At 41.6% G+C, this 13,062-nt stretch overlaps 1 protein-coding gene across 1 annotated transcript in view; it reads right to left on the reverse strand.

The window, feature by feature from the left end:
* Positions 1–1,173: 1,173 nt before the first annotated feature.
* The window catches only part of LOC111230650 (collagen alpha-1(XIV) chain-like), a 170,546-nt gene continuing 158,657 nt past the window's right edge, over positions 1,174–13,062 (reverse strand). Inside the window, exons 39-44 of the mRNA XM_022757440.1 lie at positions 10,412–10,447; positions 7,941–8,007; positions 7,518–7,706; positions 7,047–7,124; positions 6,680–6,835; positions 1,174–2,378 (exon numbers count right to left, since the gene is read on the reverse strand). Of these exons, the coding sequence (XP_022613161.1) occupies positions 2,125–2,378; positions 6,680–6,835; positions 7,047–7,124; positions 7,518–7,706; positions 7,941–8,007; positions 10,412–10,447 (780 nt within the window). The 3' untranslated portion in view covers positions 1,174–2,124. The remainder of the gene's footprint in view (positions 2,379–6,679; positions 6,836–7,046; positions 7,125–7,517; positions 7,707–7,940; positions 8,008–10,411; positions 10,448–13,062) is intronic.

Raw genomic sequence — 13,062 nt, forward strand, 5'->3', positions numbered from 1 at the left:
AATGAGAGCTGAAGGCAGAGGTGTGAAGTTGAGCTCACCTGCTGGTTTTTATTCAGTTTCCTGCAGCGTGCACCTCACTGTTCACTTTAATTAGACCTCACAGTTCAGTCACATGACCTGCTGAGGGACGGCAACACACTCACCACAGTCCCCACACACACACACACACACACACACACACACACACACACAAACACACACAGAGAGAGACAACAGCTACAGTTGTACTTCAGTTTTATTGTTCTGAGAAAATCAATACCAAGTAAAAAATAAATTACTTCCTTGATTTTATTCTTTAAACATCCTGGTCAGAGGTGTAGAAGGAAATCTCAAACACTGAGGCCTGTTTTTGTTCTGAGCTCCTCACAGACCTGAAGGCCTCAGAAACTGGACTGAGAAGGTCCGAGATATTTAGAGAAGTTGAAATGAGCTTGAATTTTGGCCAAATTAGAAAAAGAAAATACATTTGAGGGTGAATAAATGACGTACACCCTCTTCCAAATACCTGGCCTTCCGTTCATATAACTGATCTCCAGCTGTAAGAAATCGAACGCATGAATGCAATCAAACACAAGACAACTTCAAACAGAAGCTGTGCGCCGCAGTGATTCTGTTTTTCAAATCAGTTTCTAGTTTATGCATGAAAGATGAAAAATGAGTAACTGAGACCCAGAGAGTCGTGTCCTGGAACAGATGGCAGCTTAAATTAAATGATCTTAATGATAAATGTTACAAATGGAGGCAGATCAATCCAAAGATGGAACAAAAAAAAAAAAAAAAAAACACAAAGCGGGAAACAGCTGTCAGTCTAAACTATCAAACTCAATTTTCTTTCTGCCCGTCTGACAACTTCTGCAGTGACGACAACATCCAGACACCTGACGACAAAAACAACAACACATTTACAAAGAAACAACAACTCTCTCACATGAAGCTGTTTTTGTTTGTCTTTACAACTTGTTTCTTTTCATCAACATTCTCAAATCCAGAGCAACATTAGTATGAGCTTAACACTGTAACAATAACTGTGTATGTCTGAGGGAAAAACTAAAAAATATCTTTATATGTGACAGTAAAATGTGTCATGGATCTATGAGATTAAAAGAAATGATACATCACGCGGTAAATGAAAAAAAAAAACAAAAAAAACATGCAAAACTTTACATAAATATCTGTTTTTTTGTTTTGTTTTTTTTTTTTTTTATTAGAACCTGGAGCCTTTCAAACAAATAAACAGAAACTTGTTCAATCAGAGTTCAGGTGAAATCACTTTGCTTTCTGTTGTTTTGCTCTGTCAAAAATCAGTGGGTGTTTTCGGTCGGATCATCCGTTTGTTTACTGAGATAAAAGATCATGTGTCATGATGATGTTTGTGCTGTACTGTAGGCAGCTGTGTGTCAGAGGCCGTTGTGAAGCAACAGCTGGGTCTGGCAGAAGATCTGTCAGTCGCTTCCTCGGACTGCGAGGGCTTGAATATGGTAGTTGTTGTATATCACATTAGTATTTATTGTGTTTTGTACAGGTTGTGTTTACCTGCTCGTTGCGTATGTGAAGCTGCTGGCTAAGTGGTTGAAATAAAACATGAAGTGCTGCATGTTAGTTTGCTGTAATGTGAGCGTGTCTCTGAGGATAAATGCTCGTAGGTTTCTAGTGTTGCACTGAATTATTACAACTGCTCATTATCACTTTTAAAATTTCCTCCAGACGACTCTGAGGCACTTAAACCAACCAAGTCAATAGCAGACAGTAGGACGGGACTGGCTGCTGTTCTCCACTCAGTTTGATGACGATATGTTTTAGAAACTGGAGTGTGACAGAAACACTTCACCTGTAACGCACAGAGACGAGCTTGGACAAAAAGCAAACTGAAATATAAACCAGTTGTAGCTCAACCCATTTTTCAACAACTGTCTCTACTGAGACAAAAACAAAGCAAAACAATATGAAACTGTTTTCAATAGCATAGATGAGTTAAAGTAGTCCCAACCTGATACCCCCACCCCCTCCCCTCTACAATGTCCATAAGAAATCCTCTACATCAGGCACTTGTTGATTAGTCCATAACGGCTCCAAACCGTCCAATCAGAAACAGCGAGCGGCCCTCTTTCCTCCGATCACCTCCTTTCAGTTAGTTAGTCCCGGCAGCGTCTTCGCTCCTCTCTTTAGTCTCCTCTTCGGCCCGACTCTCTCCTCCTCCCCCTCCACGCTCCGTGAGGCGCGGTGGATGCCGGGGGACCTCAGCTCGATGTCGTCCAAGGCGAGTGCGGGGTCGTCGGGCGACACGGGCTGAGGGGCCGGGTAGTTGGGCTGGTAGTAGCGGTACGGGTCGTCCTCCTCAACCTCGCCGTAGTTCTGGAAGACGTTCGACGGCAGTTGGACTGCGGGGACAGCACCGCCGTGAGTGACATCCTCACCCTCTGCGATGCCAACCAACCAGACAGCGAGCCCGCATGTGCGCCAGTCAGATAGGCAGACGGTCAGTGAGATCCCGAAACAGAGATGGCCGACCCGCCACCACAGGAAGCAATTTTTTGAATTGGTTTGATGGATTTTGATTAGGTTAGCGAGACAGGAAGAAGGGGCGGGATAAGAAGGAAGGAGCAAGAGATACAGAGGACAAGGGTTACCAAAGGTTACCAACAGTTACCACGGGTTACTGCTGGTTACCACGGGTTACCAAAGGTTAGAAGAACGCTTAAGACAAACAGTTGTAAATTAAAAGTTAGAATAAGCAAAATTATTTGAGCTTAATGTGAGAAATTTTATCCAAATTTCTTTATGTTCTGCCAGGAAAGTGTTAGATTTATTATCCATTAACTCACATTCAAACTGGCAACATTTCATTTAATGTTTTCAAGTGCTGTCTTTCAAAGTAAAATTATCTCTCTACCTAAGGTGCAAAATTTATATCAGAAATTGTTGTGCAAACTAGCTTTTATGAAGTCAAAGGTGATATTTTTTTGTTGACAGGAGTTTATATGAAGTCAGTAAAGCCTGTTGTTTAAAGAAGAGGCACCAGGATCGTAATCTAGAGGAAGAAGCCAGGAGAGGACGATCGTCTGAGTGAGGGCTCGGTCCTGTTCAACCAATTGGAGGATGAATCTGGTGATGTTTCATACTTTTCTTACTCTCAACAAACCTCATGAAAAGACCAAAACCAACACTGAATGTCTCCCACTAAGAGGTTACTGTGTGTGTATCAAAGCCTAGTTTATACTGACTCAATCCCACACACACACACGTACGCACGCACACGCACACACACACACACACACACCGTCCTGCTGTCTCAGATTCTCACTACAGCACTGAAAATGTGGATTAATCTGCTGCTCGTAGGAAACTACTGAGCCTTTTTAAAACATGAAACTATATCTTAATGATGTGTCAGTGATTTACATGCTCATTAGGAACCAATGGGCTCGGAGCCGCAGACAGGACAGAAAAGTCAGTCACTAACTACCTTTAGTATTTGTGTAGGATTTCTTGATGGATAGAAAAATATTGAACAACACCAGACTTATCCTTTAAAGTGGTGCATATATGTATATGTTCTCTCTCATATGAAATAACTGAGCATCACTCCTGTAGCTGAGTGCAGGACAGCGCTTTTTTAATGTCATCTGTTTTTACCTCTTTATACGTATTATATAATTTCACCTCCATATAACCTTATTTCAAAATTTCTGTCAATCCTGTTTCCTCTCCAACTTTATACTTTTTGGGGTAAAACTGTTTATTTAGAGCTGCATCGAACAATTGTTTTCATCCCTGATTCATCTGCAGATTATTCTCTCAAATCATCAATTGATTGTTTTGTCCAGAGAAGGAAAATAGTGAAATTTTGTGTCACAATTTCCCACAGCTCAGAGTGACGTCTTGAAGATCTTCAGTTTACTGACATGTATGACAAAGAGAAGCAGTTAAGAGGCTGAAAACGATTCAAACAGCTGCAGATAAATTCATAAAGTAATGGACTAATCAGTGCAGCTCTATGTATGCATAATAATATTAATTATATTATTAATTATTAAAATCAAGAATATAATATTCATGTGTCGTGAGGAGAGAGCCACGGCTGAAGCTACTCAGCTGATGCAGTCACACCACCTACAGCGTTTGCAGCCTTCGCAGCGGTTTTAAACAGTTAATAGTCCCTGTCGTTATTGTGAGTGTTTGTGCACGTGGCTCAGTAGTCACTGAAATACGGCGCTGAGGGTCATTGAGAGGAGAAGTTGTGACGGACAGACAGAGATGGAGAGACACACACCACACAAAGACGGAGGAATGATTACAACATGCAGAAGTTACTCACATGGCGCCCCTGCAGGCTGCGCGCTGTACAGCGCCGTTTAGGCTGCTGCATGACCTTTAACCTCAACACACATCACATATTAACACAATCATGCACTTAAGTTGAAGATGACTCATGTAGGGCTTTCTTTACAAACACCACTTTTATAATTAACTGAATAATTATATTTCCAGTGTTTGCCGATGTCCATATGTGGTGAGAATTAATGGTTGTTTGTGTTGACTCCAAGCTTCCTGGATACATGTGATAAATCCTGCTGTGCTGAGTGTGAAGCTGTTAAAATATAATTTCCCTTGTGTCTCTTCCTGTGAAAGGCTGGGAAAACACAATCTGAGTCGTATGGACGCTGGAGAGCAAATTAACACGTAACAGACAGAGAAGCTGCCAACAGCACTGATTCATCATCTGCAACTTTTATGTGAATTTTGTGTAGCATTTTGCAGGCAATTTGTTGCACTCCTGGTGTATTTAATTAGTGGTGTCTGTATGAGAAAACCCTTCATTGCGGCATCTTTCCAGGGGGACGACTGCAGCCACACTGAGAGATTTAACAGAAAAGTCTCAGTTGAAACGTGTTCAGATGCAGAATTCAGTCTGGGGTTACTGTTTTACTGATCCGTGCAGCAGACCATGCAGCTTCAACCAGCTACTGCAAGACAAAGCTGAAAGGGTCAGTTCACCCATTTCACAGCAGACATATTTTCTCACTGACAGTATGGAGTGTAGTTTCAGGCTTATTTGAGATGACTGTCTACCCTAACACAATGGATGTATGTGTAATTTAACTCAAATGATCTGAAAACAATATTTAAAGACCCAGTGACATAAAATTATGTTTTAATCCTCTGTTACTGTGTTAATCATGTCTTCATACAGTATTTATATATATATAGCTAACAAAGCTAACCACTCCCATCTCATGGGTTGTAGTACCTAGCAGAGCGATATCATTGGTTAGAGTTTTTTTTATTTTATTTTATAGGGGTTTAATGAGCCGGACTCTTTCTTGGCTGTGTGAAATAACTTCCTGGAGTCTTGTCATTACTGTGACCAATAGTCTTAGCATTTAAATGCATTTCCCCAAATGTCAAGCTAGAGCAGGGGTTTCCAAATTTCCAACGTGGAGCCCCCCTGTGATAACACCCCTCCAAGATACAGTTAATAGTGCGACATGATAAAAGTTAATGTGTGTTTTGTAAAACCTATTAGTATTCTTTGCCTTTTTTTCATTTGGGGGATAATCATGCTTGAACTGCTGGAACTACATTTCCCATAATTTGTGGGACATAAGTTAGCTCTGGGCATGAGCCCTGTTTTTTTTTAGCCTTAATATGATCATCAAGGGAAGTTCTGGACTCATCTTTTTTATGATTTCTGGACATTTATTTGTGATGGACATCAGAGATATTGGTACTTGGGATGTTTACTTAATCACTAAAATACGTTTGAAAACCTCTGCTTTAGGGCATTAAAGAAGCTGAAGATGCTCTCACTTTGGCAAATTACCCCCACCCCACCCACCCCACCCACCACTCACACTGGATAAGTCAGAGTAAAATATCTGTTTACATCTTTTTAATGATTTGGGTGCAGTGAACCTTTAAGGTGGCGAAAGTCAGGAAATTTAAACTGAGGGCGAAATGACTGAACAAGCTACTTCACCTTAGAGTGGAAGGTTTACTGATAACGCCTTGTTGTTTGGATGTTTACCATTCGTGTCCCATCCAAAACAAGCCCAGTGTATCACATGATATTTGAAATTGTAAAAAAATTTCAACCACAGTGAACAGTGTTACCGAGACAGAGTTCTGTATCTTAACTGTGTATTTCAAGGTGTTTGACGTGTCACCTTCAAATACACTGAGTGTGGGGCGGATGACTTCAGTGACATGCAGCCTGTTTAACTCAGAATGAATTAAACATTGATGACCTCCAGTCCAAAAAAACAACTGAGATGTTTTCATGCTCAGTGATACAGTTTACAGAGTCCACAGGCTATCCAAACAAGCTGCTGAGTTTGAAGATATTTCTGTTATTAACATGACACACACAGCGGTTTGAGACTAAATGATCTTTTATAAGAACAAGGTTGAGTGTTTCTTTCTTACTTATTATTAGAACAGTCTGTGGCTGTAGTGGTCACAGTGAAGGTTGAAGTAGTCTAATAATATGGTTGGTATGAGATTAATTCAAGTTATACTGTGAGGTAAAGGTCAGTATATTTCAGTGGTCCATTACTAGTAACTGCACAGTCAGAAGCTATTAATACAAAATAAGTTTACGTCCAACAAGTTGATGAAAGTTTAGTCTTAAAAGTTCTGGTCAGATTCATCAGCCTAGAGCTATTCAAGGCAGCCTACATACCTCCAACGTTATAGCCCACACAGGAGTTCGGGTCACAGTATCCCGGAGGCCCTGCGGGGCCAACGGGTCCAGGGACCCCCGGCCGACCAGTGGACCCAGGATTCCCGGGTCGCCCTGATGGACCATGGCTGCCGGGTCTGCCCTGTCCTTGAGCACCTGGGAGGAGGAGGAAGATTCCATTCGACAAAATTACAAATCTAAGAATAAGTGAAATGTTTAGTATCTAGTTAATGTCCAGCACTTTCCTCACCACATTATTATTATTATTATTATTAATATTATATAAATCTGTAAAATATGATCTGGAAGCCCAGACTGGGAAGCTTCTGTGGAATGGTGTTGTACAGCTTGCTATGGTTTAGTTTACCAGGGGGTCCTGGAGGTCCTCTGGGGCCTTGGACTCCGGCCCCTTGAGATCCCTTCTCACCCTTCTCTCCTGTTTGACCTGGAAACACACATGAGGTTAAAAAAGTAACATGTTGTCATTTCTGACAGGTTCAGTACAAACTAGAACAAATCTTTAAACTTCAGTCAGTAGATACAGAACACCACCACACACCTTTTCCCCCGGCATATGAATAACTACATACTGTCTGTGTCTGAATGACTGTTCTCTCAATCTGTTGGTACGTCTTTGTGCTTGTTGCTCAGCTGGGACCCCAAGAGTAACAACACCCAGTCTAATAATCCCACTTGCAATGACAGCTAGTAGTGGCGACTGGGTGACAGCACCTGAACACCAACAGCAGGAAGGTCCATGTTTGTTTTCCCGAACTTATTCTCTTAACTCTGTTCTCTGACCTCTGACCTCCTCTTTTGGTCTTGTTGACGGCCTCACCTCTTTCTCCAGGTTGCCCGTTCTGTCCGTTCTGTCCCGGGAAGCCAGGTCTTCCTGGGGGTCCCTGTTCTCCCTGGGGCCCTGGAGTTCCCTGTCGACCCGGCTCTCCGGGGGGTCCCGGCACAGTGCGGATGGACACTGGTGGACTTGGTACATGGTTCAGGATGGAGTTGTAGCGCGCCATGTGGCCTGAAAACAGAAACAAAGATGAACTGTGACATTTGAGCCAAACAGGATGAATTATACACGAGGTGTGTCACAAACCAACAGCGCATGGGTGTCATATATGGAGGTTCCATATATCGGGGGGGGGGGGCGCTAGTGGCTTACTATATGTATGTTAGCACCAGAACATGACCTCAATTCTAACCCTAAGACCAAGAGGATGAAAGTGAAAAACACTGAGTCCGTGTTGTCACTCACTTTGGATCAGCTGCTCACAGACCTGCCTGGCGATGGCCTGAACTGAAGCCGTCGACTGGAGGTCACCCTGAAGACACACAAGCAAAAGTACCGTTTATATTATGAGCATCTACAGACTTTCAGACGTCGACCTGGTCGTGGTTCAGCTGTGATCGAGGTGAGCTGCTGCATCAAATATCCATCATTTTCCCAGCTGTGATTCTTTCTCCATACAGCAAGATGTTGTGACCACATTCCATTAAAACTAAACTGCGTGTGATGTATTTAAACACAAACACACAAATCTGTTGACAGCTCTCACAGGCAACATTGGGCTAACCACTGCTGTTCAATTTCTCCCTTAAAAACAGTTGCAGTTGTCAAATGAGCATTTACTGAAAACATCCAGTGATTTAATTTCAACAGAACCAGGGAAACCTTCAACTTTCATCTCACTTTATTCGTTCTGTAGTTAGAAATCTTTATTTTTTTCTCTCAATATCTGCTGTGGTTGTGAAGCTGAGAAAGATGGGAGCCTGTGATAAAACTTTCAGGGTGGTGTCAGACTTTGACCGTCTTGACGGACCGATGTAACCTTCTGTCCAAACAGCAGCATCGTCTGAACAGCTTAAAAGTTTGCCGGACAAAGCTTTTGCCGAGAAGCCAGTGAAGTTCGTCTTCAGGCTGAGCTGTTTGTGTCAGTGTTTGACACCAAACAACTGAGTAGAAGCTGATTTCCGTGTGGCACGTTTTAGTTTTGATTCTTTACTGAGACAGAGAGAAACATCCTGATGTCGACAACACCGCCAACAATTTCTAGAACCGCCATTACCATGATTATCACTGTTTTCAGAGGGCACTGTGAACACAGCACAGTGCTCCCGTCTTCATTAGCAGTTTTATTTTGACAGACCACAGGGGGGCGCCTTTCTACTGGCTGAAGAGAGGCAGAGCAGTCACAGCAGGACCAGAGACCCAGTAGCTCTTACTACTCTGGCCAAGACTTACTATGCTAACATTAGCATTGGCACATGTCTTGTTTATGGGTGCCAAGTTATAACGTTCTCAGAGCTGCACTTGACATGATACTTTACAGCTGACACACACAGGTGAGCGCAGGTGCTCGTGGCTTGTAAGAGTCCAATATAACTGTGCCACAGTCCTTCACTCTTATGTTCTGATGTTCTGCCCTTTAACTGTTGATGAACACGACAGTGTTTTCACTCTACAGAGTCTAATATACAGATGGGTCATGTCTTAAACTCTGACTGTGAAAGGACCAAAAATATTCCTAAAATTTAATTCATGAATTTTAATTTATGAGGACAGAGGGCTGATAAATATAATGAGTGCAAGTGATCAATAAACCAGAGCATGTATGAGAACATGAGAAACGGACACAGCGGCGCTGACCTGAAAACAACCAACCTGCTCGTTTACAGTGTTTTTGATTAAATCCAACGTGATTCTGGTGTTGTGTAATTTTGCTACATTTTGCACCAACAGGGGCCTTAACTGTCCTGAGTGACAGAGAAGCAGCTCTTCGAGTGGAGGAAATACCCAAATTTAGCTGCTAACAACAGGAAGAAGAGATGCTCAGTTTGATACAGGATGATTTTGTGGTCAACAAAGGAAGAATTAATTCTTTTTTTTTTTTTTGGTCTTTTATCTGATTTTGCTCTTTTGGTCCCTGGATACTGCTGATAAAAACTCGCAGTTGTATGCAGTCCAATACAACAGCACTACCTGCTGCCTCAGTGTGAACTACAAGTCTCACAAATGACTAAAAGGTGGGAATCAACAGCTTCAACAAAAACTATGAGCTTCACGAATGAGGGCTGCTGAAACATGTGCGGTGTGTAGTGTCCACAGTTTGTAGTTTTATCTGAAAAATGGCAAAGAATACAACAACGATGTGACTGCGTTCAGACAAAACACAAAATACTAGATAAAATAGCTTTTTAAACTGACTGAATGGATTTTTTGCAGTTTGTGTTTAGCGGCCACAAACAGACAAGAAGCAGATTGCGTTGTAACGGACGTGTGCTTTCATGTGAGTGACAATTTTCATGAAATACTTTCCAAACCTACCACAAACTCTAACTCTTTGTCTAATGTGAAATCAAATAGCTCAAGATAAATGCATATTTTTTTGGTTGAACTGAGAAATGTTCAACTTGAGCAGACGCCTTTTCCTCAGTTTGTGCCACCACAAGCCATTCTGCATGTTCTTTCCTTCATTTGCTTAATTTCTTTTTTCTTAAGTTAAAAAAGAACAAATGGCGTCTTTGTGAGAAGCCAAGGGTCACTCACCAAAAAATGATTTCTTATTATTTTAGTTTTGTTTTATTCATGTTCTGTTCTCAAAACATGCTGCTCAGGAAATTGGCTACTTTGCATGAAGAGCAAAAAAAAAAACAAAAAACAAAAACAAAATTATTTTGACACTCTTTGCATATGAAGAAAGTTTCCTGATGAACAGAGCCACTTACCCGTTCACCTTTCTCCCCCTTGCCTCCAGAAGGACCCTGCAAAAGAGAAGAAGGCATGAAAAGAGGAAAAAAACAACAAAAGTTTGAAGGATTTAACTCTGCAGACACAAGCAGTTCACATTTTATGGACCATGGTACATTCCTCAGGTAAAAACAAAACAAAACAAAACAAAACAGAGAATTCTCCAGTTGAGACACAAACCTGATCGACTGTCACAGCCGGAAAGCTGCTCTCCTCACCTCTGACCCCACAGCTTCAAAATCCTTTCAAACATCCTGACTGACTAAAACTTTCTGCTTTTTCTTGTTCCACTTTGTATTTTATTGTCTGTGTAATGACAGAACTGTGGCTGTGAATGTTGAACTCCTGAATCTCGTTAGCTTGAAAGCTCAACAATTTCCAACTTTCAGACTTTCTTTAATTTTCCAGTTGGTTTATTGTTGTTAGTTTATCGTCTCATAAACATACTGAATCAAGCTGCAACCCATGATTTGGACATGCTGTTTGACATTTGATGATTTTTTTTTTATTTTTTTTTTTAGAAGTAAAATAAACCAAACAAAGACAAAACACTGACAACACATCAAAATAAGTTCCAGGGCTCAATTTGAATCATTGCCACAGTGTATCTGAGCAAGTAAAACCATCCTTCAGCTGAGAGCACTTTAACCTGATGTAAACTGATGTAGAGCAAAGCTAAACTCAGGCTTCAGTGGAGTTAAATGGGATTTTTGTACCTTGACAAACTTTCCTTTAACACTGCAGCTGAGCCATTAAAACACAAACCTTACGCAAACAGTGTCGCTACCCAAAAGCTTAACTACTGTACATTTTCCTCCAGTAAGTTCACATTAAGATCTGCAACTGACAAAAGTGTGATAATTAGTTAAGGCAGGTTCTTTGTAGTCCACCCACGCATCTGTAATTACATGCTTGACAACATTTTATCACGGCCGTGCAAAGCAATTTGTCAGCAGTTTGTATCACCTCCCACAGAATCTCATTTGCAGTCAAAATGTGATTTACTGTCTGTGAACATTTCATTTAATCTGGAATAAATGCCAAAGCAGAGAGTGGCCACATATTGGGATAAAATGTTACGCACTGCGAATAAATAAAAAGAAGTGGAAAACAAAGCTTTACATACTCAAACACACTGATGGTGGCACAGTATTTATCTGCTCATCAGGTGCAGCTTATTTTAAAGTTATTCCTTTGGGTGTTTTTTACGCCTTTGTTAGAGAGTAGGGGAATGACATGGAGCAAATGGTCCGTGCCGCCGGGAGTCAGCCGGGGGTTTGTTGTTGTCCCAGCATAGGCCGATGAATTTAGTCTAAACTGGATCTCCATTCAGAATGCTGTGATTCTGTCCAAAATGATTCTCAATGCATTTCAGGTTTTGATGTGATTTTTCTAACTGTATCACCACATTATCAATCATTTTTAACATCCATCATGTAAATTCAAGTAAATATATATATTTATTAAATTATTTTTTGGGCATATTTGCCTTTATTCTGACCCCTAAGTGAGAGAGAGACAGGAAAGCCAGGGAGAGAGAGAGAGGGGATGACATGCAGCAAAGTGCCACGGGTCGGACTCCAACCCACAGCCGCTGCGGCCCACGTGGTACGCGCTCTACCAGGTGAACCACCGAGGCGCCATAAACTCAAGTAAATATTAATATGATGAAAATAAAATTTGCATTCAGTGTGATGAAGAAAAGTCTTCATTGTCTTCCACACGGATGAGCCGAAACATTATGACCACCCCTGCCCAATATGCACATGCCGCCAAAGCAGCTCCGACCCGCTGAGGGGTGGACACGACCTCTGAGGGCGTCCTGTGGCGTCGGCAGCAGATCCTTTAGGTCCTGTAAGCTGTGAGGTTCCAGCACATCCCCCATCACTCTGTTGCCGTTGCATGGTTTGTCCCTCCTCAGACTACTGTCAGCACGCCATTTCTCCCACATCCACCACACTGACTACAAGAACCGGCCGTCCAATAAACGCCACACCGTGACATGTGGCGTTGTTATGAGATAATCGTTCTTGGCTTCATCTTCTCTGTTAGTGGTCATAATGTTTTAATTCATCATCTGTTTATTTACTTTTCTGATGTAAGAAAGTAAAAGCAGTTCTCCATATATTAGGCTTGACAGGAGGACTAAGTTAGAGGAGTGTTGCTCCCACCTTGTTTTTAGTTTTAGCGATGCCTGAACACCTCGATGTTTCCCATTTGGATCCAGTCTTCCGCAGCCGCCCTGCTCTAGAGCTAATTTTGTACTTACGTTATGAGATGTAGACTTTTCATTGTATTTTTTATCTTCGTACATTACAACAATACTTAATGCTGTGAGGCCCTTTACGTTTTCCAGCAGATGATTTAATAGTTTTTTTTAAATCATAGTTTCTACAGTGAGAGAGAGACTGGGGGAACCATCAGGACTTTAGGGCATCATTGCTTAATACAGGAATCCAGCATTTTTCCAAACCTTAACAGATGAATAAAGTTGAAGATGTCACCATTCACATTGTAAAAAACAGTTTTCCCAGAAGGAAAATGGAACTAACTGCTTTTGATAGGGGGGGGGGGTCCATCTTTGTTTAGCAGTGTGGTATTAGTAAAATTGCCAGAGTAAGGTTCTTAG

Source organism: Seriola dumerili, unplaced genomic scaffold (genome assembly GCF_002260705.1).
Source record: "Seriola dumerili isolate Sdu_G_001 unplaced genomic scaffold, Sdu_1.0 BDQW01000276.1, whole genome shotgun sequence".
NCBI classification, from domain to species: Eukaryota; Metazoa; Chordata; class Actinopteri; order Carangiformes; family Carangidae; genus Seriola; species Seriola dumerili.